This window comes from Melospiza melodia, chromosome 11, assembly GCF_035770615.1.
Source record: "Melospiza melodia melodia isolate bMelMel2 chromosome 11, bMelMel2.pri, whole genome shotgun sequence".
NCBI lineage: Eukaryota > Metazoa > Chordata > Aves > Passeriformes > Passerellidae > Melospiza > Melospiza melodia.
The window spans coordinates 2,802,655-2,828,731 of NC_086204.1; the positions used below are offsets into that span (position 1 = coordinate 2,802,655).

General features: G+C 41.3%; 1 protein-coding gene across 3 annotated transcripts in view; it reads left to right on the plus strand.

Moving 5' to 3' along the window:
* MTA1 (metastasis associated 1) overlaps nucleotides 1–26,077 on the plus strand; it is a 74,052-nt gene that overhangs the window by 35,644 nt on the left and 12,331 nt on the right. For 2 of the 3 annotated variants that reach the window (XM_063165312.1, XM_063165313.1), the window contains exons 10-17: nucleotides 91–165; nucleotides 6,796–6,854; nucleotides 13,093–13,208; nucleotides 14,014–14,165; nucleotides 15,774–15,963; nucleotides 16,346–16,435; nucleotides 18,282–18,434; nucleotides 19,256–19,291. In XM_063165312.1, the coding sequence (XP_063021382.1) occupies nucleotides 91–165; nucleotides 6,796–6,854; nucleotides 13,093–13,208; nucleotides 14,014–14,165; nucleotides 15,774–15,963; nucleotides 16,346–16,435; nucleotides 18,282–18,434; nucleotides 19,256–19,291 (871 nt within the window). Of the gene's footprint in view, nucleotides 1–90; nucleotides 166–6,795; nucleotides 6,855–13,092; nucleotides 13,209–14,013; nucleotides 14,166–15,773; nucleotides 15,964–16,345; nucleotides 16,436–18,281; nucleotides 18,435–19,255; nucleotides 19,292–25,034; nucleotides 25,047–26,077 lie in introns of all 3 variants that reach the window. The other variant, XM_063165311.1, reaches the window with a different exon arrangement.

Below are 26,077 nucleotides of genomic sequence, written 5' to 3' on the forward strand. Positions count from 1 at the left end.
GCAACCATCAGTCAGAAGAATCCTGTGAATTTCAGTGAGACTGTGTGCCAGCTCCCTTCAATAAATGCTGTTTTTCCTTTGTTTCCCCAGCTCCCATGGAAGTCCTTAACAAGCATTATAGAATATTACTATATGTGGAAAACTACAGACAGATATGTTCAGCAGGTAAGAGAGTCAAAACCACCTCCTTCATTCTAACAGAAATTGTTTTTCTTGCCTGTGAATCCAAGCCTTGTTTCTCTGTTCTCCCTCTCGGGGTTCAGCCTTTCCAACAGGTGAGTTCTGTTATGATCAGAACAATCTCTTGTCCCTAAACTCATCAGCCCTTCTGGATACTAACAGCGTTGGCAAGAGTGCATTCTTCTCATGTTTGCTGCTACCCTGTTTGCTCAGAGCTTTCTGATGTCTGGTTTGGAATTCAGCAGAGGAGGGAAGGCAGGGCAGTTGCTGTTGGACTGTGGAGTTCAAGGTTCCCTCCAGTGACTTCTTGGAGGGGCAGTTGTTGTGCAGGAGGCCCCACCCTGGTTCCCCAGCCCTGCTGCCCATGACTTGGGTGGCAGATGCACGAGGCTGCCCCATGTTAGCTCTGTGAGTCAAGTGTTTACCTGGGAAGTGTCACTGCCTCGAATTCCCAGGCTTGTTATACTTGAGAAGCAGCTTTTGAGTAGTGTTTACCATCATTTTTATCTCTGCTTGTTTAAATACAAAGGCTGGTCCCTGACATAAAGCAAGCACAATGCAAGCAGCATGCAAATTCTTGCAGAGTATCAGTTGCTGAAAACTACTCACAATATTTGACAGGAAAACTGAGTAAAAGATGGAAGAAATTTAGAATGGGTTTTTCATTATAATTACCAGTCCTAAGATGAAGCATCTAGTTGAGGTATTAGAAAAAGTGGAATTGTGACAATGTCCTGCCTTAACTTGTTCCTTGGAAATTCAACCTGGGGTAAAGACTAGGTGCCTGAGGCATTGACCAGTGTTTGCCATGTGCTGTAATGTGATTTTTACAATTTTCTTTCTGGCTGGGGCACTGTTGAAATTAGAGGTCCCCTCGTGACAAATGAGAACTCTTTTTTGCATCAATTATATTTCACTTTTATTAAAAGTATTAGTGGCATCCTCATTCCACTGTTTCCCCAAGTTCATTCTTTGACTGAAACTTTTCATTCCAGTTAGAAAGTGGATGGTAGAAACATGAGATGGTGATGGAAGCTGGCATGGTTGGGAAGAATAATGCTCATGGTTTTTCCTTCCCCATTGTTTTCTCTATTTTCCTAAAGTTAGTTTTTACATAGGCAAAATTGCAGAGGGGAAAATTATGTGAAGACTTTAATTATTTGCTCTTGCAGCAGTTAAAGAACACCTTAAGCCTAAAGTTTCTTATACTGGTTTGTTCTGTTCCTGGGCACTGGGTTTTCTCTTGTGGTTATGCTGCACCTTACATGTACTGCCCAAGAGTTCACCAGGGTGTAGGATTTGGGGAAAACTTCCAATTAGAGGCTCTGCTCTTAGGGGACAGTATAAGCTGAACAGGTAGAAGCTGCAGTGCAGAGATACCACATCAGTTGGGTCTGAACTGAGTTGAAGACCTCATCTCAAATTCCCAGCTTGTACAAGCAAATAATACCATGAAACATTTATAAAAAGCTTGAGAGATCTATCTATATGTAACCACAAAGAGAAAGCATAGGAAGTTGTAGTTCAAATAATGGTGTATTACTTGATGTAATAATAATTTGTGTTTTACTTGATGAGTGCAGTGTCTTTGACAAAGTACATCTGTTGCCATTTTTTCCATCTGTTTCTTCACAGTGTTTGTTCTAGGCAGACTCTTCCCTTGGTCTAATACCACAAAATGTTTCTGAGGCTGACAGCATTTTTGTATATAAGATATAGAAAGTATCCCAAGTAGGGATGTGCAAAGTGTGTACCTCGAGTTTTTGCACTTCCACTTCCCTCTTTCCAAGAACATGATTAAATTGTATTGCAAATCTGTATGTTACAGGGTTTAATAAAAGTATTAATAACTTGCTTATTCTTATAAAATCTTTGGTTGAATGAACATTAAAAGTGCATTTAAATTGTCTATTTCTGTGTGTTAGAAAACATAGCAATGAAGATTTGTGTCACCAACCAATTGCCTGCTTGGATGAAGAGGCAAGAGTTAGTTGGGAGCTGTTTGCATCCTTCTGGATTTCTGTTTCCCTTGATGTTTTCTTGGCATGGGGGAACACTGCCATAGTAGTGAATCACAGTCTCTGTTTCTTGCCATGGAGGAAGGGACATTTTGAGTTCCTTTGACAGAAGGCCCATTCTGAGAGCTGAACAGTAACTTGTACTCCTGTTGGTGTACCTGAGATCAGCAGGCTCAGTGCAGCACTGCCTTGTCTTGTGAGTAGGACACTGAGATGGAGATGTGTGCCAATTGGCTTCTTTTGGAGCATGCACTTGGATCTCTTACCCAGTAATTTTTATTTGAAGATAACCTTTTGAAGATTGCCAGCATAAGTAGGAGCTCAGTCATCTCGAGAGGGACTGACCCCTAGAACAGAACTGCTAGGACAGATTCTGCTACAATGTGAACACAGGTTTGGTGTTTTAGTGCAGGCTCCTGAATGCCTGTCCACAGTGATCCCAAGAGCTGTCCTGTCAATAACAGCCTTTCAGAGCTGTCATGAGCAAAATGAGGGTGGTGCATTCCAAATTTACTATCCTGGGTCTCCTTTGAACGTGTTCTTTTCCTGGGACAGACTTTCTGTATCAGTACACAGGAGTGTCTGTTTCTGATTAAGGAAGGTTTGAAATGGCTTTGACTGGTTGACAGCTGTTTGTTGACTTCTCCCAGTGATTTGAGAGCTCTGAGGGTTGATGTGGTGTTTGGCTGTGCCTACATTTTCATTCAGTTAGAGGTTGAGCTCTTGCCTAGTTGTGAATTACAGGGTGATTTTTTAAAAGACTAAATGCTTCTACTATTGTGCTTATCATTAGGGGAAGTCCTGAAAACTTTAAAACATTAAATTTTTCATAGGTTGAGACAAGCTTGGGACATGGCAGTGGCAAATAACTGTTTGAATTGGTCACATTCTTTCTGAGAGTTAAAGGCTTTAATTTACTTTTTCCATTTTTATTTGTTTCTGAGAAGCAGGTAACTTCAAGGGGAAGATCTAATACTATCAATTTCTACTGTTCTGTTTTTTTATGTGGAAGTGGCATTAGAGAAGTAAAGGAGGAATAGACAGTGGAAGCTGGTTTTAAGGTCTGCATGGTGAGAACACACTGGGGAAAGTGGAAATGCCCTTCCATTTGACTCCACAAAGTTGAGATCTCTGGGTCAGTCTTGATGCAGATAGAAAACATCTTTCTGAAGGGATGGGATGTAAGCCTGCTTTGTACCTAGCCCAGAGCTGTGAGTGATGTCTTAATGTACCAGCCTTCATAAAGGTCTGTGTGCTGAAGTGTAGAAATAACATAAATGAAAGGTTTTTTCCCTGTTTATGGGATGTTTTATCCCCAAACACCTCCTGTTAAACCTGTGGTAATATGGAACTTGGTCACTTCCTTGCCAGAACTGTCAGAGACCATAGGTACAACCCATCCATTCTGAGATGTGTTGCTGGAGCATAAGCAGCTGGGAGCATTTCTGCCAAATGCATCACACACTAATTCCCTCTTCTGTCCCACCTCCCTGACCTCCGTTGTGTGTTCAACACTTGTATGCTCAGAGGTTTGAAAAAACAATAAACAGTGTGAAAATTCTCCTCTGAACCCAGAAGGTTTAATTTGTCTTTCCTATCAAACTAATAAAGACTCAATATTTGAGTATATCTTAGGTATCCCCATGCTGTCCACCAACCCCACTCTTGTGCTGTGGATATTGAAATATCCACAATGTTCCTGGGTTACTGCTGTTATTTCCTCTTTGTAAGTGTTCACTCTTTAGAAAATGACCACAAACATTTGCTCTGATATGTCACCTATTATAAAACTCTTTCAGGCTCAGTGGGTAGGATGGCAAATGTGGGAGAGGATATATAAAAGACAGATGTTTGCACCAAGTTGAATATGTAGTGCTTAGATTTTAATCCCTTAGTCCCTGTGGGATAGATATGTTGGTAGTATCTTCCTTTTATAGATGGGGAAAATATGATGAGGTAAATAAGAGGATATACTTAAGATCTGTGTATATAAATAATTCAAAAAGATATTTTCAGGCCAAACTATTAGAAAAAGTTACAGATGTTCTGGGTTTTTCTTGGGAGTGAGGACATTCATAACTACATCAGACAGTATTAAGAATTTATAGCATAAATATGCTTCAGGCACTGATCAATTAATAACTGGCAAAGGACCTAGCAAAGTACTCTCTCAGGGAAGGGATTATTCTGAAATTGTGCACAACTACATTTCAGGCACCTTTCTTTTCTACCTCTGGGATCAGTCACTGCCAGGAAATAGGAAACCCATCATATCTGTATTGATTGCCCTCAGCCACAGGTACTTAGTGCAGATCCTTTTCTTACCCAGGACATTGTGGTGCCTTCTGGAAACCCTCCATTTTCCTGGTGTGCTGTTTGTCATAGGGCTGTGAGCCCTTTGTTGTGTGCTCTGCTGCTCCCCAGGCAGCAGGAGGAGAGGAGGGTGTTGTGAGGTCCAGGTGACTTTGGGCACTTCTTAGCTCAGGGCTTGCTCCATGGTCATCAGTCACAAAGGAAACCTGTGAGGTGAGGTTAACATCCATCACCTGTTGAACAAAATACCCTAAAGTAGCCACATCCCCAAGGCAAGTGGCTTCATGTTGTGCACAGGAGAGTATTGTACTTACTGGTAATGTTTTGTGCTTGGATGAAGCTCTTGCATTCATACATTTCCAAAACTGTCATAACATAGTGATGCCAGACAGTCCCCTTGGGAGATGTTGTGCAAGAAAACTGCACCTTTTTCCTCTCACAAACTAGAAACTTCAAAAGCACTACAGTCCTCTACTGGTGTAGGTTTCCTGAATTTCCAGTCTCCAGGAAATTGGATTCTGGTACTGGTCATCAAGCAGTGTTTTAAGCTGCTTGGCAGTGTCTGGTGTTAGATTTCCATGTATTTCCTGGGGGGACTATGAGCTCTGGAGCTGTTCATCTGCTGATGCAGGTGCCTGTGGCAGTCTGTGCCTGGAGCATGAAATCCTCTTTTTCAGCTGAGGCTGTGTGTGGAACAGGCTCCAGTTCCTGAGCTGAGGGGCATCTGAGCATGCATTTTGTTAAAAGGATCTTTTTTTTGTGTTGTGTCTCTGGAAGGTAGAGGAGGATTTCTGGTGCTGTTTGGAGAACCATGGTGACAGCATTTCTTGGGGCCCCTCTTTGGGTGTTTTGTTTCTTACATCAGGATGCTCGGTTACGGTGTCTTGAAAACATTGTTTGAACCTGCAGTTCATATTCAGAACCTCTTCAGTTCCATCACTGGCAGCAAGATGTGTGTTTATTGATTCCTGCACATCTGTGGGATTGGTAAGGATTGTCTCCAGCAGGTCTTTGTTTGGGCTCTCTGGAGGCCAGTTTTCAGGCAGCAGTTCTTGTCCTAGGTGGAGTTTACCAGAGGCAATCAGGGAAACTGGCCCATGCCAGCAGAAAGGAGTCAGCCAGGAGTGCAGCTCTCTGTAGGTATGGCCATTGCCTTAGGATAACTTTCAGAGGTTCTGTTTTCTCATTCCTTGCTCTCTTGTCTGACAACTTCACTTTGGTTTCTAAGGTAGGGTGACTGTTATTTGCAGGAAAAGGGAAGAGGGGAGTTCTTCAGTAGTCCAGAGAGCTTTGGTGAGGAACTGTCAGTGTGTCCTATGGAAAATGGTTGCTTAAAAGTGTCCTAATAAAAGCTTTATGCTTACAGGAAACATTTACTTTGTTGTTTCTGCGTGTCTGTGTTGTCTCTGTAAAAACAATTTTTATGTTTGTCCAGCTCCTCAGTGACACACTCTTCAATTTTATGATGTTTTCTGATGCTTCCTGCTTCTCTGGAGATACTGACTTGAGCTTTACAATTATTTTCCTAGACTGTGCCTTGAGGCTGCTGCATAGCAAATGTTAAGCCAGCCTGTTTGTCTGGAATATTCCCATACTGCTGGTGTGTCTGGAGAACAGTGTCACAGCTTTGTGCAGACAGCTGGTATCAGCTTTGAGCAGAGCTTGAACTAGACACCTCCAGAGATTCACCCTAAATTTATTTAGCAAATGTAATCAAGAGTAAACTTGAATCTCACAGTGTCTCTCTTATTGCTTAAATAGTGGAGGTATGAGTATAAAAGGAGTTATTGAACTTCCTAATGTCAAAAGAAAAAAATATCCTATGTCACTGAGCCTTCAGAAATTTAGGGGTATCAACACAAAAGTCTTACTTGAAACTTTGAATTGTGCAGCTGTTGGGGAACTGTGATGGAGAGGTTGTATTGCTGTATCTCTTTTTGTCCAACTGGTGAATGTTCTCATGGAGAATTGACAGTGACATGTCAGATTTTCTTCTGCAGGGGAAATAAAAACTTTTTTAAAAAGGGATTTGCTTTGAAGTGAATGGGAATGAAAAGTTTGTCCTCGTTTATATTTGCTTGACATCTATTTGATTTTTTTGAAAAGCTACATAGTTATGTGATGCCCACAGTTGTCTTCAGTGAATATTTTCTTGTTGGAAAGAGATTTAATGGTAGCTGCTCAGTAAATAACTACTAAAGTCTTTATAGATTTACTACTTGACTCAGCTAAGATGGCTCTTATTTTCTTTTTATTTTAACCATTTTCTTTTTTCTATTCAAAGAAACGATTGAAAGCAGCAGAAGCAGAAAGCAAGCTAAAACAAGTGTATATACCCAACTAGTAAGTACCCCTTGTTTTGTTTTTTATCTCATTGTAGAGGGATTGGTGAAGCATTTTCCATGTCCTACCAATATTATTATTTCCTGGTTAGGATGTTGTGCTAAGTGTTGCTCATTTCCTGCATTCTCTGTAAATGTTCCCATCCTGAAGTGACTATTACTTATCTTCTAATTTTTATTTTTGTATGGACTGGGAGTTGGGGACTTGCTGGCAGGTCAGCATGGTTGTGAACAAAAGGGTAGCTAATCAACTGCTTAATAATTATCTGTTTTTCTTAATTTTTCTCAGCAGTGGATCACCAATGCATGTTTGCTACATATCATTATATATTAAAAAGAATGTATAATTATTTATAGGTGTACATATGTTTTAAAACAAAATTTTTAGTAAAATATGTCTTCTCTTGGATTTCATCTGCATAGCCTAGTCAGTACTAGTTAGAATGCAGAACTTCCAGTCTACCCTTTCCTTTCACTTTTCAACTTTCACTCCCAGATATGCTCCCCTGTGTATTATCCCCAATAACTTCTTTGCTCTTTTATGCTGTCTCCTTTTAAATATGTATGAACTTCTACCATCTGTTCTGTTACTTTAGATAAAACTAAATTTTATATATTTAGCTTGCAAGACAGCCCCTTATTTCTTCTGAAAATAGAGGATCCATGATCATATGTCAATACCTCTCAGGTGAATTTACTAAAAGTGAGGTGTAATATTCAGAGTGAAGCCAAATAGATTTCTTGTCACACAATTTTTCAACAGTATTGCTTTTTGTGGATGGTGTTACTCTGCAGGGGGACACTGGACATCAAATTAAGCATGAATTCACAATGTGATAAGCTCATAAAGCAAAAGGCAGTATAATTTAGACTGCAGATGCAGAAGGATATTGCAGATGAGAGAGCCTGGCAGTCCTGCTGTTCTCTTGGATTAGAATGTGTGGAGGGAGGGCTTTGTGTTTGGAAGGTTGTGGTGCTCATTTGATAATGGCTGCCTGGAGTGGCATCTTATCCCTCAGCCAGGTAATTCTTTTTCCTACCTAGAGAACACATAATCAAATCAGCAGCTTAGCTCCCTGCTCCAGGAAGAGACCTGGCTTTGCCCACATGGCTGCTCTTCTGTCTCTGGCTGTGATTTCCAGTCACAGTTCATTTTATCAGTGTTGTACCTCAACTTGCATATTATTTAGTTCATAAAATAGGGGATACATTTTCCTCCTCCTTCAATATCCTTTCATGTGTATTGGGGAAAGTAGCAATTACATGACTGACTTATTTAATCTCACATGAATGCTTCTTCTGTCTTCTTTCTATTAACACCTCTGAAGGTGGCAACAATTAAATATTTCTAAGCTTTTTGGATTACTTCTACACAAGCTTGAGTACAAGGGCTGGCATATAGAGACTGTATGACATCTACATTATCTTGTGACCTAGAAGGAGATTATATTCTTGGCTTGTAATAGCAATGCACGGTGTAGGGATCTAAATATCAATGTTATTGATTTGTCCTTATCATGTTACTGAGCCCATTCCTGTTTCTAGGCTTGAGCCATAATGATCCACTTGTCACCTCGAAAATAAATTACTTGATGTAGGCTGTCACAAGACCTATGCAGAAGTGTATCACCTGATTGAAACCCATTTTAACAGTAACTGGTGTAAAATTGTTGGCAGTGAGAGACCCTGGAGGATATCATGCTCAAACAATTTTACCTTTATTTTCCTCTGGCTGTCTTCCATTGATAGGGCTCTGGTTTGTTTCTCTGATGGTAAATAGGAAAATCTAGCAGAGAGGAGGAAGGTAATAAGAAAAAGAATAGAAGCTGTCTTCAAAGGTCACATACATGTTACACAGTGACAAATAGCAGCTCTGTGTAAAGCTTTAGAGTTGATATTTTTTAACTTGAAACTGTGCCCCAAATTTTTTGATGCAGGTAACTGAAGCATGGAGGGTCATACAGGTAATTGATGTGAGGTTATCAAGCCCTACACCAAAGTCTTAGAAAAACTCTTCTGACTCAGAATGAGTAAGCATTTCTGTACCTTTTCCAAGAATAACCCTGATTTTGGGGCAGACATTTGTAGTTGACTCGACAGAACCTGATGTCTATAAATATGGCTTTGCAATGAAACTCTTTGACTGAAAAGCACTGATGTGCTTTCCTGGTGAAAGGAAGAAGTGTAAAATCAGTTAAACTCAGAAAATAGTGAAAAACAAATGTTTCAGTTGTTTTCTGTAGCACTGTCTGTGTCAGTGTGAAGCAGCAACAGAAGTCTGAACACACAAAGAGATTCTACATTCTCACATCCTCGTCCTGCCATCCTCCAAAGTGAGTGCAGTGCTTGGAAGACCTTCATGCAGGTGTAGTCTCAGACTCTTTCTCCTTCTTGTGTGTACCCAAACATACTCTTCAGGTTGTTGTGGAAGCTGTACTCTGGTTTTACTAATCTTACAGGCATCATAGGTACCATCTTCTTTTTGATGAAGATCTGATTGTGTAGCTTGTGCTTTTTGGGATTAGGACATCTGCAGTTGTGAAGACTGAGACATCCAGTTTTGTGTGGCTTTTCCCTCATTTGCTTTGATCTAAGTGATACCAGAAGGGGTAAGAACAGAAAGGGAAGGGTGAACTGCTGCACACGATTTTCAGTCTCCAAAATCTAACTTTTAACTCTACATCTGTATGCGTTAATGAATACATTCTATTTACAGCATTTTATCTGAGAATCTCAAAGCACGTTGACAAGCTGCAAATGCAGCATCTCAAAGGCTGTGAAGCAGGGAAATACTGTTCTCCCTACTGTGCCCCTTTTGTGAATCCAATAGGGAAACTGGAGGAATAGGTCAAAGCTTTGGTTCACTACAAGGGGCAGCTGCCTAACAAGCTGAAGATAATTCCTTTGTCTGTTTCTTGGTTGTCCTCTGCTTGAGGAGCAAGATCGTTTTTCTTCCCCGTTTCATTGTGCAGAGGTCCATGGCAACATGGAAAACTTAAAAGGTGTAATGTTGCTCTTCCCTCTGTACTGTGCTAGTTAAAATGGCAATCCCCAACATTTTGTTGGAGAAAGCTGCCCCTATTCAGAAATCATTGTTTAATGGTCGTTAGACCTGCTCTTAGAAGTGGGTGTTTACAGGAGGTTGGAGAGCCATGAGAAAAGCTCACCTCTGTTGCCTGGATCCAGACACTTCCATTAGGTGCTTAGAGGTGAATGGCACAAATGTGCCTTAAAAAGGGATTTAAAATTGTTTTTATTTCTAAGGCTTTATTACTAACCTGTTTTGTTGCATCCGGCACAAATGGGTTCTTCAATAACAGGAAATATTCACAGCATGGTGTTAAGTTATAATTATTTCTAACAACAAAAATTTTATCACTGTGCTGTGGGCCAAATGCTGTCTGCTTATCTACTGAAGGGCTATCAGCCTTCTGTGGGGATCAGGATTATCTGCAGTTGGGTTTTTTTGTGCAGGGGTCTCAGTCTCTGTTGACAGGCTTCTCTCTGCATGTGCTTTATTGCCTCCATCTCTTCCCTTGGGACTGAGCTGAAGATTTCAGCCCAGAAATCTGCACTTCATGGTCCCTGTTCCAGCAGAACTGACTGCTCCTTCATAACTGAAACCCCTTTAGGAGACTTCCATTCCTGAAACAAGAACTGGAAATGACAGTTTGCCATACCATCAGTATTCTCACTACCTTATTTGCATCTTTAGCTTCAGCTTCATTAATTGCTTAATGATTCATCCAGTTACTCATCTGATTCTCTTGCTAATAGCTGTGGCAGCTTTGGTGATATCAAACAAGTTTAATTAACATATCATCAACAATTAAGAGCTTTTTGCTTTTTCATATGATGAAAACATTATCTGCCTGGAATTTATTGTTACTGCCACTCAGAAACTTGACCGTAGCTTTGGAGCAGGACACTCTCTGGTGCTTGCTGCAGCTTCACTGCTTGTGGTGCTGCAGAATCCTGGAGTTTACCTCAACTACAGCATGTTAGTCCTTCTGATCAGTGTGGTTTGGTGATCAGCTTGCACCAGTGCATGCTTTCCACTTGTATTTTAATACAGGCTTATTAATGGTTTTAGAGAGGATAATGGAGTCAGGCCATGATCCTCCTTTCTAGTCCCAGTTCTTTGGATGTGCTTTGTTGGGCTTTGCTGATGGATGTCAGACTATTTTGCTATATTTTTGGGGGATAAATCCAAGGTGTAGAAGGGAAGCAACAGGCCTGATGTTGAAGCATAAGGCCTTGGTTTTCTTTACTTCAGTCTCTTGCTCTGTGGAGCAACGCTGCCTGTAGCAGTGTGTCTGGGAGGGCTGTTTGTTTTGCAGCACTGGGGCAATGTTTGCATATGGAGTTTGCTGGTGAATCATTGGCAGAAGTTCTTTTGCAGCAGGTTACTATAGTGACATCCCAGAGCAGAGGAGCGTGAATGTTCCCTCTTTCAACTGCCCCTTTGTTAAACTGCCCTGGGATCTCCTGCCATCTGCGGGGTCAGAACTCGGTGCCTTTCTGATAAGCACCCTGAAACACTTTCATCTTTGCAGGAGCTGGGCAAATTAATAAGCAAAAGGAGATGAAAAAGTATTCAGGCTTGTGAATTCATCTAAATGTCTTTTTTTTAATCTCCTTTGCTGCTTTTGAGCTGCATATGTGCTGCTCAGTGCACTATAAGAACAAACTACTTGTGCCATTTGGCCTCCTGAGCTTTCTCTGCTGCAAAAAGGCTCTGAATTTTACAGTGAGAACACTGTCAGAAGTTTTTCCTGTACTGGACACTCTTCCCTCCTTATGCAACCTGTGTGTAGTTCCTGTAGTTCATTCACAGCAGAACTTATTTTGTCTCTGTCAAAATGGAGCTTTACTGAGCTCTGTATCTCAGGGTCTGATTGGACATTTTCAGAGAAGAAGGATATTTTCTGGCTTGTGGGGCAGCATCAGCTTTCCAGTTGTCTTCAGTATTATGTCAGTTGAAACTCCATTGCTGAGAACATGAAACCTGATGCTGGTGCCCCATTAGAAAGAAATTGATTTGGCTCTATTCCCACAATGCTGTTTTTGTAGCTCTAGCCTGGGTGAAACACAGCAAGTATTCTGGGTTACTGCAATCACTGTGATTCCTGTGTCAGTGTGCAAATGATGTGTAAGAAAAGGAGGTTGCAGAAAGCCATTTTAAGATATTTCTCCTTCCAAATCATGGGTTTGTTAGTTGGAAATAAAAGGAATATGCCCACTCCCTTCAGTCTTCAGGTAAGGGAAGACGATAGGAATGTAACCAGCATTGCAGTTGGGGCTCATGTTCAGCAGTTGGCTCCAAAGCCTGTCTGCTCTTTGCTGCTTCTATAATGTGAACCCTAACAGAACTCCAGAGTCCTTGCATGTTTGATAAACTCCTCATGTGAAACTTCATGTACGACTTCTTCCACCTTCCTCCATTCTCCAGAAGTCCTGTCCCAGCAATACTCTGTCCTCCTCCTTCCCTCCCATGCCCAATTTTTTGAAGGCCTCATTTTCCCCCTCAGACACTTCTTCCTCTGCAGAGATTGTGCTGTTCTACTGCTCTCCATGCCAGGGTTTTGTTGGCCTTCCATTCTCAGCTCCCACCAGTAGCTTTTGCTTTAGCTCGTAGCTCTTGGCCTTTCCAGAATCATCGTTTTAAAAGAGGGTATAGGGATGAGCTGGGTGACCCAGATGTTGTTGTATGTTGGGTGTTTTTGTGGGAATTGTGGCCACATGATGCAAACCCTTGCAGTGAGACAACATGGAAATATTTGTGACTGCAGTCTAGGGTTGCATTTCCCTGATTAAAGCAGACACTGCCCTCTCTCTGCCTGCTGCTCCTGCCCCTAGCTTTCTTTTTGGAGATTTAAGTGAAATATCTCTCATGTTGAGGACTTGTGAGATCTGTTTTTACCTGGATTCACATGTCTGGGATAGTGAATAAGATATAAGCCTACCTGGACTGGTTTATTGTTTGTTAAAAGGTTTTGAAGTCTTGTAAATGGCATCCAACTATCATTGTAGTTATTTTCATTATCAATATTATTAAAATATTATTAGAGACAGTGTGTTCATAAAAGTCAGATTGCTGGTAATTACAGCTGGTTCTGGAAGCCACATACTGAATGAAATTTCAGTCTTCAACCATTTTGGGCCATACCTTCAAAAGTCAAATAAAAAATTGCATGCTTCAATTAACACTTGTCATTCTTTTTGCTTTGTGTCCTAAGTAACAAGCCAAACCCCAACCAGATCAATGTAAATAATGTCAAACCAGGAGTGGTAAATGGTACTGGAGTCCAGGCACAGAATGCAGGAGCAGGACGGGCCTGTGAGAGCTGTTACAGTAAGTGCCACAATGGCAGCTGAGATGGAAATGTTAAATCAAAGCTGTCTTGTGCTGGGGTGGGGGCAGAACTGGATATTGCAGCATTTAAAAGTTTGGGGAGTTTTGAGATTGTTTTTGTTTAGTGTTTGTTTTGTTTTTTAACTACTAGTGTTACATTTGTAAATAGAATTATGAAGTACTAAAGGGGCAGTTAGTAAATGTTCTACATAATTGCATGTAACTATTGAGTGAATATTTAGATCACTAGTGTGTGAATTTGACAATTTTTGTCATCATTTTTAGTAGTTTTCAAAATATGTGACACCACTGTGTTTGATCTGCTGCCTGATATTACACTGAGTTCTCATGATTGTGCTTCTTTATGGGCAGCCTGTAGAGATGCTGGAATGATGTAGTATGAGAGGTCAAGTCACAGACTCTCTACATTTTTCAATTGTAAAATTAATATATGGGAAGTTCCTGAAGGCAATCTTTGCTGTTTCCCATGTTGTGCAGAAATTCTCTTGCAAAAAGAGAACCTTCTCATCCATTGGCAGGAAATCTTCCCATCTTAATAATTGTTTCTTTCTGTTAGCTTTTAAAAAGGAATGTAGATTAATTAATGTAATCAATTCTGCTGAAATCACAAGTATGTTTAACAGTGGTGATGGCAGTGAAGCCATCATCAGTTTTCAAGGTCTGTTTGAACTTTGCTCTGTGGGGGGGGGGGGATGTTTGCTTTTGTGCTGCTTCTAAAGAGAATAAGATCTGAAAAGTGATCCTGTGTAAGGATATATATAATTTCCACCTTTGTTATCTCTAGCCACCCAGTCTTACCAGTGGTATTCTTGGGGTCCCCCTAACATGCAGTGTCGCCTCTGTGCATCCTGTTGGACCTACTGGAAGAAATACGGTGGCTTGAAAATGCCAACGCGCTTAGATGGGGAGAGGCCCGGACCAAACCGCAATAATTTGGTGGGTATCCACTGCTGCCTCTGCCTGGCAAGCTGAGTGCCGTGCCACCTAACTGCCTGCTCACTGGTCTTAAATATTTAACCACCAAAAGAATGCCTGCAGCCCTCGTTGTTGTCCTTGGGTTTGGTATTTCGGGTCACATTAACCTCGCTAGAAGTAATTTGTTGCCAAGTACTGCCCTGAGGGAAAGAAACCCATCGTTTGTTTAGCAAACCAGCCTTCAAATGCTTAAAATGACTTAGTGGAGATGGGAGAAACTGAATTGCCAGCCTGTGTTTCTGGTATTTGGTTTCCATGATTTTTGCTGTAGGGGGAACAGCACTGTTTTTTTCTCTCCAAAAGAATTAATTATTTCCTGAAACCTATTCACTCTTCCAAGGCATATTCAAAATTAGATATACCCCAAATAGCTAGTGACTTTTTGGAGCTCATTTATCTTGTTTTTCTACCTAATCCTAATTTTTTTAATAGTCCTCCTTTTTTGGATAGATTTGAGTAAGAATTGTATGAGCTGTTTGTTTCATTTTTTTCTCTCTTATTCGAAAACTAAAATTGTCAGATTTTTTTATGAATTTGGTAGGAGTCTAATCTGGAAGCATTAGACATTAAGCTGATTGGAGAAGGTAACTGTATCACATGGATAGAAGGATAGCACACACTAAACTTTTATTTCAGGAAAATTTCTTTCCTCTCTCCTGTTCTTTGCTGTCATTCCCTTTACATTTCTTTTGTTTAACATTTATCCTATCCAGGCTTCTCTTTGCCCTCTGAAGCCTCCTAATTGCTGAGATAACTGCCTTATACCTCTTGTTTGTTAATTAAAAGTATGTAAATAGTCACAGAAGGAAAAGTCTTCTCCCCAAACTGAAATTTCTTCCTCTTTTCCAGGTATGGGTTGGTCTGAGATAAGATACTGCTTGCATTATTTCATTGGTTGACTTAGTTGCTTTTCATAAAGAAGATAACTACTTTGGTTCTCAGTAGCTGATAAATGTCTTCCAGTAGTATTCTTTATTATATGCAATAAATATGGAATCTATCTGTGAGTACATTTGTTAAGAGTAAGAATTAAAAGAAATTCTTGCAGCTTTGAACCAAAACCATTCCTGCATGCCATACATTTGCTTTGGAAAATGAGGTTTTTGATGTATATTTTTGTTATGCAACTCTTTCTGATTTTGCCCTCCTTCTGACAAATGCTTTGTTGTAAGAGTTTGCATTGTACCTCCAGAGCAACCCTGAGCACCCAAAACTGGAGAGTCTTTCTGTTGAGCCTGTAAGCTCTAAATCATGTGATAGCAGCAGGTAACTTCTTCATGTCTGGCTTTTGTCACATGCTGCCTTAAAGCTTGTGACAGCATAGGAATAAATGCTTCCCTGCAAAGTGAAAAGATTTACCTTCATTTTATCCTTTGAGATATTAGGGGTAAGACTTGGGAAATGGGGAATACTGTGTTAAAAATATTTTAATCTGTAAAACCATTTCTGTTCTTGTGTCTGAGAATCAGTAGTTGAAAGTGATTTTATATAATATTTACTCCTCTTAACAGCTGTACTTTCTAGTAATTACTTTTCTCAGAGACCATTTTTGTTTTCCTTTCCCTTCAGAGTCCTCATGGTGTGCCAGTACGGAACAGTGGCAGTCCCAAGTTTGCTATGAAGACACGACAAGCTTTCTATCTGCACACAACAAAACTGACCAGAATTGCCAGACGTTTATGTCGAGATATCTTGCGCCCTTGGCACGCTGCAAGACACCCCTATCTGCCTATCAACAGTGCAGCCATCAAAGCAGAATGTGAGTGAGCTGCAGCTGGGACCTCCTTGCCAAGGAGTCCTTGGAGACTCCTGTCCTGGAAAGTTCTGAGTTGCAGCTTGCTGAGATGCTCTCTTGCACGTAGCTAGTGGTTTCATAAAACCTAGGTGTGCTTGCAGAGCCTTCTAACTGATGGTAGGCTGGGCAAAATAACTTTGAAAGTTCATGAGTTGTTTGTTTTAAAACATTTGTGTTTGCCATTACATGGAGCACTCTGTGTTTGTGTCCTGTTGCCAGGATCTGCTTGCCACCTGTAAAATTCCTTTTAATGGCAAAGCTCTTTCGGGACACTGGAGTTACTCACTTGGTTTTGCTATAATAGCTAAATGTCTTCACCCTCTAATTATTTTTCTGTGTTTTACAGGCACAGCCCGTTTACCTGAGGCATCAGAAAACCCATTGCTATTAAAGCAAGTGGTTCGAAAGCCTTTAGAAGCAGTACTCCGGTATTTAGGTATTAAACCAACCAAACCATCATGTGCAAAACCCCCCAAACACAGCAAACACCCTCCTAGATACTCTGCTGACCATTTGGATTATCCACTTGGATCCAGATTTGGCTGCTCATTCTGGATTAAAAACAAACAAACAAACAAGAAACAGGGCACAAAAGACCCCACCCCACAAACAAAAGAAAACCTAAACCCCATCTTTTTAACTTGTCCTTCTTACTTTTCCTGCTTTATCTGGCAGAGCCAGTGTCTCTGCAGTCCACTGTGGGGTCATAAAGCTGTATCAAAAACTTGTTCAAGTGAAGGGAGGGATGTGTTTGCTGTGGCTTCTGATGTATATGGAGACAAGTTACCATCTGCTAGTGGAGGCACTAACATCATGTTTTGGGAACATTTGATAATTCACTTCTGGTTTTGGGCTGTCTGAGGTAGTTTGTGCAGTTGGGTCCTCCAAGAAGCCTCTTGGGTTTAGGACAGCAGTGTGTCCCACAGCTTGTAAATCAGCTGATGGCTGCTCTGTGCTGAATCTAGACAGAGGGATCATACTTCTGTTTTTCACTTTCCTCCTGGGTTTTGATGGGGTTTTTATTATTTTTTTAAATCACAATTTTCTTGAGGACTTCTGCCTCATGAGCTGATCTATGGGGCAGGACTGTGTGGCCCCATCTAGAACTTTGGTGTAAGTTTGAGGTGCTGGAAGCATCCAGAGTGATGCTGTGTAACATGCAGTGCTGACTCCAGACAAATGCCAAATGCTCTTCCCCAGTGCTCCCTGTTGCCCTGCAGACATCCCTCAGGTTGTTCTGGCAGCCAACCAACAGTGTCTCCTCTTTGAAGGCTTCCAGCTTAGCAAGGAAGTTGATTGCCTTTTCATTTAGATAAGCAGCATTGGAGTTGATTTCAGGTTTCTTTGAACATTTTTGTTGATGAAATATTGTAAGGCTGAGGGTGTATTAAATATTTACTGCTCTCTGTTGGGTGTTGTACTTCTGCTGTGTACTAATGGGGTACATGGATTGAGAAACCTTTGGAAACATGCAGTGCAACAAAACAGAGCAAATGAAGGGAGAAATATGCTGCTGGACAAAATCCTTATTTTAATAATTGTACACAAAGTAGCAGCAGATTTTGAGTTTTCTTTGCACTGTGTCAGGGTCTCCACTGGATTACTGAGCTGGGAGAAAAGAGTGATGGCAATGGAGGGAGGACTGGCAAGGAGGTTTTTTTGGTGGTGTTAGTGGGATTGAATTTATATCTTATTCTGCTGTTGGGCCTGTGAGGGAGGACTCAGTTGAAGTTCCCATTTGCTGTTTTTTGTAACATTCTCAAAGTCTTTTCTCAACTCAAAGTTGAAGAGTGTGGGCTTGATGTCTGCCTTGGCCCAAAGCTTGAATTCAGATGTTGTGTTCTTTATAGTGGGTCTTTGAATCTTCACTTTTTTTTGCTGTTGGAGAAATTGTATTTTTTATAAACTTTTCTGGCAGACTGTCAGAGTTGTAATTTCCCCAGAGTTTAGGGGTGTGTTGCATGACCAACATGGCCAAAGTTGGGTTGTAGTATCCAGCATCCCAAAAATCACCCCAAATTATTGGAGAACAGTGTTACAGAAATAGATACAAAGTGCTTTTGCTATCAAGTCTTATTTTAGGGTAATAGTATGATAATGACTTTCATGTCTTTAGTAGTGGTGAATTCCTAAATATATGGAAATGCTTTATATCAGTAGAAATCTCCAAACTATTAAGAAGAGGTGTACTTGGTAACCTGGGAAGTCTGCAGGTTGTTTTCAGATTTATAATTCCAGTATCTTTGCTAATAAAAAAATTCTACTTTGCTGTTTTCCACCAGAGTCTCATCCATGTCCTCCAAAACCAGATCCTGCAAAGAGCTTGTCCAGTTCTCTCAACAATCTGACTCCTGCTAAGTTTACACCTGTCATTAATAATGGGTCCCCAACTATCCTGGGAAAAAGAAGCTATGAACAACACAATGGAATGGATGGTAAATATTTTTCCACAAAGTTTATGTTGTGTCTGTAGGCTTTTTCTTCTGTCCTTTCGGTATACAAGGAGATTATCGAAACTCATAGTCCTTTATATAAATTCTGAATTTCTGAATCTTGAGGGAGGTTATTTTTAACTTTTGTAAAAGCCACCTGTCCTATTTCTCCTTTTGGGTGAGGCACATGGTGTGTACTGCCTAGGAGGTGCATGCACACAAAGTCACTGTGCTAGTGGAACTCTGCCTGCCTTGGCCAGCCTTGCAAATGGGATAGCAAAGGAGAATCTTCCCTTCAGTTTTTAAATTAGTAGTGTGAAGAGCACCCTGATAGCCTTTTTGAGTGAGGTTTCCCTTGTTGGCCCTGTTACTGGCCACCTCTGTGCTTGGGCTTCAGCTCCTCAAGAAGAGGAGGCAAGGGAAAGGTGTTTGCAGTGGGAGATAGAAGCAGGGTGTTCCCGGCGTGGACTCCAGGTCTCTGTTCTGAAGAACTGCTCTTGCTTGAGAGTGTCAGGGAAGAGAAAGTGCAGCCTCTGTCAGATGAGAGAAAAGGGTCTGTTGAAATGGTCATAACAGGAGTAAGAACACAGAAGGTAGCTCTCCTTAACAGGGGAAAGGAACAGTTGGTGTAGTGGTGACTCCAGCAGGGAGGGAGCGAGTCTTTCTCAATTTTACCTTTAATTTTAACTTTATAAGTAGCTTATATAATTACAAACATTTGATGATATCTGATTGTGTTTTAACATTAAGAACTTTTAAAACTGCTGCTGTTCAGGTTGCTGATGTGATGTTTTTCTCTTTTCTGTTCACTTGTGCTCTATCAGGCAACATGAAGAAGCGCCTGTTGATGCCTAGCAGGGGTAAGACCTTGAAGCTGCGCTCAGCTTATGCTAGGAGAGTGATTTTTAGTTTCATCTGCTGGCTTGTCTGTGCTTTGTGGCTAATGAGTCTGTGTGCACCTTCTGTGTTGATGTCTAAGTGTTCCTTGGGTAACCACTTCCACCCATGGTTTTGCTGCTCACCTTTCAGGCTTTTCACATGCAGGCAACAAGTTGTGCAACTGTACTGAAGACATGAAGTCCTGTGTTGAGAATTGGTTCCTAATTCCTCAAGTTGACAGAACAGTCTTCCAGCAGTTCTCTGAAACTGCAGAAAGCTGTGATGGTTGGTTTAAAAATAGGGCTTGTTTCACTTTTTGACTTCTAAGAAAGGAAAGTTTCACATGTCTTGAACTGCTTTGAATTCACTTGGACCAAAAGAAGTAGAAGACAGTGTTTACATCAGGTCCCAAGTTCAGCCCTCTGTATTTTCCTGTGAGAGTGGACAGTCTCACTGGTTAGAGACTGTCTGCACGTTCTCTGCAGGCAGTAGAAAATGATTTTCAAAATTTCCATTGATTAAAAATTAATCTGTTCTGAGTACTGAAGAGATGTCAGAATCTTTCATTTGTGATCATGCAGGAATATATGATATACATTCCTGTGACGTATATATGATGTCACTTCTCCAAATGTAGCAGAACAGACCAATTTTGAATATTTAGGAGACAGACAACCACAAAATGTCACTGTGAACAGGCAGACACAAAAGCTTACATGTTGCCATGAACTGGCCAGCAATGCATGCCCTGATGATAATCCTTGTGTTTTGTGGCTGAGACAGTGGATGGCTGTTACCCATATTTACATGCATGCAAATATCAGTGTATGTGGAGAATGCAGCAGTGATGACAGGGTTTGTGCTACTGTCTTGCTCTCCTTGGGAATTTATTCCTTGATACCCTGTTGCTGAGTTTTTATGTGCTTTGTAACTTGTCTTTTGGGAAGAGTAACAAATCCCTGCTGCATTGGTCAGTTTGGCTTCTTCAGAGGCTTTGTCCAGTAATGAGGGATGTAGGTGCAGAGTAACTCACAGAATTTCCAGAGCACCTGGTGAATACCTGCTTATGGGCTGCTGCTGCTCCCTGCTGAATGTCCTCCTCAGCAGATGACACACCTGGGAAGCTCAGAGATGTTGTGGCCCAGAGGAAGGAGGTAGAACAGATCCTTCCCTCTGGAATGCTATCTCTGCAGAGAGCACTGGACCTGATAACCCAACATGATTTTCTGGAAATGGAGGATCCCTGTTTTAGTGCTCCATTCACTTAGAACTGTTGCTGGAGCCATCTGCAAAGATGATTTTTGGGGAAGTGCCTGTTCCTCAGAGTTTGTGTTTCTCTGAAACAGGTGTGTGTAGCTGTGCAGGGCCTGGATCTTCCTGAGCACCTGCTGCTCTTCCTGTTGGGTCTGTTCTCAGCCAGCCACTGAAATACTTGCTGGAATACTTGTTCCTGTAACTGCAAGGTAGCAGAATCCAGTTCACTCCCAGAATCTGTTTAGTGAGTGTTAACTGGATATTCTTGTGAGCAGTTCAGCTTGAACCTGTTGGCTGAGATTTATTTGTGAATGGAAAATGTTTGCCACGCTGCAGTTTTGCATCTGTAATATTTCCTGAGCCTGGGTTGCTGGAAGCTTTGCCAGGACTGAGAGGGAAGGGTTCCACCTGCGAGGAAACAACATTTAAAGAACTTGGATCAAGATCTGCTGGGCACAGGGAAGCAGATGGTGGAAGTTTGGTGATCTCTTTCTGTCCTGGTGCCAGTTTGTGTGTTGGTTCCCAGCTGCCTTGTGTGTGAACTGGTAAACCTTGCTGGTTGTGGGTGTGGATACAACTGGTTTCTTGTGCCATGGAAGGACTGGGGTTGTGGCACTGAGGCTTCTCCTTGGTTTTGGATGGAGTCATCCAGGTTTAGTAGTCTGGGGGGCTGCTGGGAGGAAGGGCACCAGTTGGAACTGCCCTGAAGAAGAGGTGAATGGCAATGAGAGTGATGAAGCCTTGTGGCCACAATTTAGGAGCCAGTGAGTGAGTATAAAAGGATTGAAATAAACCCATCTATTCAGAATAATTGATTTTTGGGTTATAGTTGACTTATAATAGTAGAAAAATATTGAGAATAAGCCTGACTTGTTATAATCGGTCAGATTCTGCATTTACCTAGATATTATGGGAAATTGAGGGTGTTATTTTCATGTTTCTCATCTCCTCTTGACATACTGACTAGTTTAGGTCACTTTAGGGGTGTGTACTGCAAAAAAAAAAAAAAAAAAAAGGTGTTAAGATGTCTGCACAGAGAGGCTGAAATTCTTTCTGTGCAACTTTAGGTGCAGGAAGACACTTTGTCCACCTGTGTTTAAATAGTTTCCAAAGAAATATTAGCCTAGTGCCAAATTGTATCTGTCATCCAGGGCTTTTTCTGCTTCCTGCTGATGTGCTGCATTGGTGGCACCTGGAAGACATCTCAGGGTTTGGACAGGTCACTGTGCCAAAGTCTGTGACAGGGGACAGTGGCATCTTTTATGGTGGGCTTTAGCTGAAGTCTCTGTGCTGGTGATAAAAGGCTCACGGTGCTGGGCCATCACCTCCAAACACAGGGAGAAGCCTGAACACTTATGAAATTATGGCATGATGGTTTTGTAAGGCTTTCCTCAAGGCCAGGGTGTAAAGCAGAATATAATCAAGAGGTTTGTTTGCAGGAAAGAGCCACGTAGCAGCTTGTGTCTGTATAGTGTAAAGCATTAAGGTACATTTTTATACACTACAATTGATGAACTTCAAGGAGTCAGTTCACATTTTTCCTTTGGAATTCTGTCTATTTGTTTATTTTTTTTTCTCTTGCTACTGTAGTTCCAGCTAAGTAATTGTAACTTTAGTTTTTCTGACTCATCTCTGCTTAGCCCTTGAAACCCACACTTCTTCAAGCTCTGAATATGATTTATCTGGCCAGGCATTTTGAATTTTGACCAGTGCCTGAAATCCAAGAACAGGAAAATAGTCTTAATGTCATGTTCTCACTGCTTCCACTTTATTTTACAAGAAGATTGTAGTTCTTTCATCTATTTTGTTTTCCTCCTCTTTAAATCATGTTGGAGGCATCATTAGGGATACAGTACACTTCCCAGCTCTCCTTCAGCATTAACTTAGCATGGACAAATTGCTACAGAATCCTATTTTTGGAACATGAAAAGTACATGGAGTCTCATAAGCTGTCAAATAGAGTGAGATGTTAAAAAAATCAGTAGTTTATTGCTTTTTCAGTAGTGTTCTGGAGCTCAAATGACAGTGTTTGCCATGAAACTTCCTCTGGGGAGAGAGAGAGAGGATGTTTTGTGTGCAGGAACCTGTTTACTTGATTGTGTGGGATCTGTGTGGTACTTGGCTATGCAAATTCCTGCTGGGGGAAGGGAGACAGCATTGTTGGATTTTTATTTTTCTCCCCTCTCTTTTACACCATGCTGGCTTTCATCTAATCAAAATTGTTTTTCAGGGTCATCACATGCACTCCTAAAATTGGCAGAAAGAGGGAGAACATGAATGAGTAGCTGCAATAAAGGGAAGGCTTTTCCCAGCAACAAACTTGCATTGATAACATGGTGGTGGATCGAATGCTGAAAACTGGAGAGGGTTTATAGAAGAGCCATGAAAACAGGGAAGGGACTGGAAAACACTCAGTATAATGGAAACTGCTTCTGTCAAAGTGGAAGTTGTAGATGCTTGTCTCTGCTGACAGGAACAGCAGAAGTCTAATAATAGGGGGCTTTCAGTCTAGCTGGGAGTGGAATAACAAGCTGCAGTAGCCAGAAGGTACAGTTGGGGACTTTGGCTGGAAAAAAGCTGCAGATTTTTGAGTGAGGTTAATTAACTGTTGGAATACCTTGCTTCTACTGCTGGGGATTTCTAAACCCAAATGGAATGTCAGTCTAATTTAACATGTTCTGGTTCATTGTTTCTCACATCCTTTTTGGGAAAAGTGAATGAACCAAAAGTGGAAGCATTCACCAGCCTGGCATGGCCTTAGCTCAGTTATCAAGAGATGAGGATGGCAGTGGAAGGACTGTTCTTGAGCAAAAGCAGCTGTCAAGGTGGAAAGATAGGGAAGTTGTCTAACATCAGCTACGTAGGGGACCAAAACTATCTCAATATTTGATGCACACACACACACATATATATATGTTTTTTTCTGACTTAGACTTGCAGAAATTGTGGACTTACCTGTATGCATAAGTTGCATTAAAATTCTGCCTTTATCACCAGTGACCCCAGCTGTCCTTCTAAAAACTGAGGGATAACCAGCCAGTGGAAATGTGCCCATCCAGGAATTACTGTAAATGGCAAATCCTTTAATAAAGGTGGGGTGCTGGGGAAAAGGCCTGGCTTCACCTGTTGGAATCCAGACCCCAGTAATGCTGACCAGTGACAAGAGGGCAAATGTTCAGTGCCAGCTGCAGCACAGCTGGGAAGAATGTCAAGTTGCTTGAACTGCTTTTTGGAGACCCCAATAGCCATGTGCCTGTGCAACCCTCTCCCTTTAAGATTTGCCTAAAGTAATGATTATTTTTGAGGATTTCATATGGGATTTTTTATTCAGATGCTAAGTGAAACAATTTTCACTTGCCTTCAGTTTAGCCTTGATATTCTGATTAGGTTCTTTTGGTGTTGTGAAGAAAGATCTGAAAATAAAATCAGCAGATGGGCATCATGCTCTGTGGATCAGCTAGTGAAAACTATTTCGTTTGGTAGTGATGGCATGGAGTAAGATGCAAATGTTGATTGAGAGGAGAGTGCATATCCCCAGGCAGTGGTAGAGAGCAGGTGTAATTAATGTGAGAGGAAATTAATGTATAACAGAGCAAGGGCAGATTTGCAAGTGTCCTGGATAGTACAAAGCCTGAATTTGTAATTGAGTGGAATGTGTGACACATATCATTTATATATATATATATATATATATATATATATATATATATCTAATACATGCACACACACATGTATGTATATTGTATATGATGCAAAATACTCCTAATGCCAAGAACAGTGAATAATTCAGTGCCTTCTAGTTTAGATAGCTTGGATCAGCAAATCCTAAAGCAGAGAGGTGCATAGTTTTGTCTCCTCTTTTTTTTAACCACTTGGTGTCTGCCTTAGGCAGGCAGAATCCACCATGATGCTGTTTTTGGAATGTGAGTGGACAGTATTGATTGAGTCAAGCCTGAGACAGGGAGCAGCTCTCCCTTCTCAGTATGCTTATCCAAGGAGAGCTGCTGCCTCTCTGCAGTTGGATGCCACTGTTCAGAAAGTGTTCTTGAGGTGCTTGTAGCAGGAGGTGCAGCCTTGCATGAGCAGACACATCATCTGGGAGGGGCTGTGGTTGCAGCAAGTGACTGTGACCTGCTGGACCAAGCATTTTAGGAAGTGCTGTCAAAATCTAGGGATGTTGATGTGCAGGGCTTGGTGGAAGGAGCTGGGTACAGATCAGTACTTACCCATCCAAAATTAAAGCTGCTCTTTGCAAAATCTCTCATTTGGAGTTGCTGTGTGTTTGATGTTGTCTTGGTTTTATCTGTCCAACAGAGAACTGTGATCACTTCTGTGTTTCATTACAGCCAAACCAGTCTGTGTATCTCTATTGGTTGCATGGGGCTGAGCTACTGTATTCTGAGCTACTTGAATCTTTCCCTTTTTTAACCTTAAATCTTTTCTTTCCTTTTCCTTTGCCAATCTTGGTAGGAACTTACTTAGGTAAGTAAATTGCAATTTTAACATTGTTTTCATGTACAATATAATTTAAAGAAAATGTTAAGTCTAGGTGGTGTTTGGCACAATTTATGCTCTGTTCTGCTTGTGGCACTTACATTTCTGAAAGTTTGTAGCCTCTGGTTGTTGGTGGACACTCACAGTGGTGAAATACTCCTGGTAGTTATAAGAGAGGCAGGGGTGCTGAAGTGTTCTTGCAAGCTGGCAAAAATGTGTGTGTGTGTATGTCAACACACTGAAACTGCCTTGAGTGAACCAGTAACTTGGAATTGAAATCCTTGTTCATCAAGCCTTATTCATGCATGAATTTTTATATTTTTCTCTAGCTTACTCACAAATGTGGTACTGTTGATGTTTTTGTTAGTGCTGGGAATGATGGAGTCCCAGGAGGAGGATTACTTTGGAAAAGGAAAATGCACATGAAGAGTTATATGAATTTTAGGAAGCAATAGTGAAGTCACTGGTTGTGAAATTCTCCGCATTTGTTGTGATTGAAGATGTGCTTCTGAGTCTTAGTGCATATTACATGTTCTGCATGATACTTCTTGTGGGTAAACAAAGTAGAAACCAAATGCCATCTGTGACTAATTGCTTGATGAAACAATTTTTGTGTGTGGTGGATGTGCAGAAGATTGGAGTCAGTAACTGAGTAAACACAAGTTTACTAACTCTGCCCTGTGTCCAGGCTGGAAGCTGGGCTGCCTTCCTCCTTGGTACAAGGTCAGTTGTGTACAGACTTGTGTCAGACTGAAATGGGCTGTGAATCCCCAGCAGCAGGTGTATGTTCAGGTGTGGAAAAGCTCTGGCTGGTTTCTGACCAAGCAGAAAGTTCTCCATGCTTCAGCAGCTTCTTGAAGCTTGCTGTGGTAACTTCATGGGAATCTCCCTGTGCTCCGGCCTGCACTGGCTCACTGCTGAGGGTTTTGGCTCTCCTGCTTCTCCACATGGCAGCTGTGTGTTGTGTGGTGCTGGCACAACAGGCAGAATGTGAGCAGTGGGGGTAACTTTGGGATTGT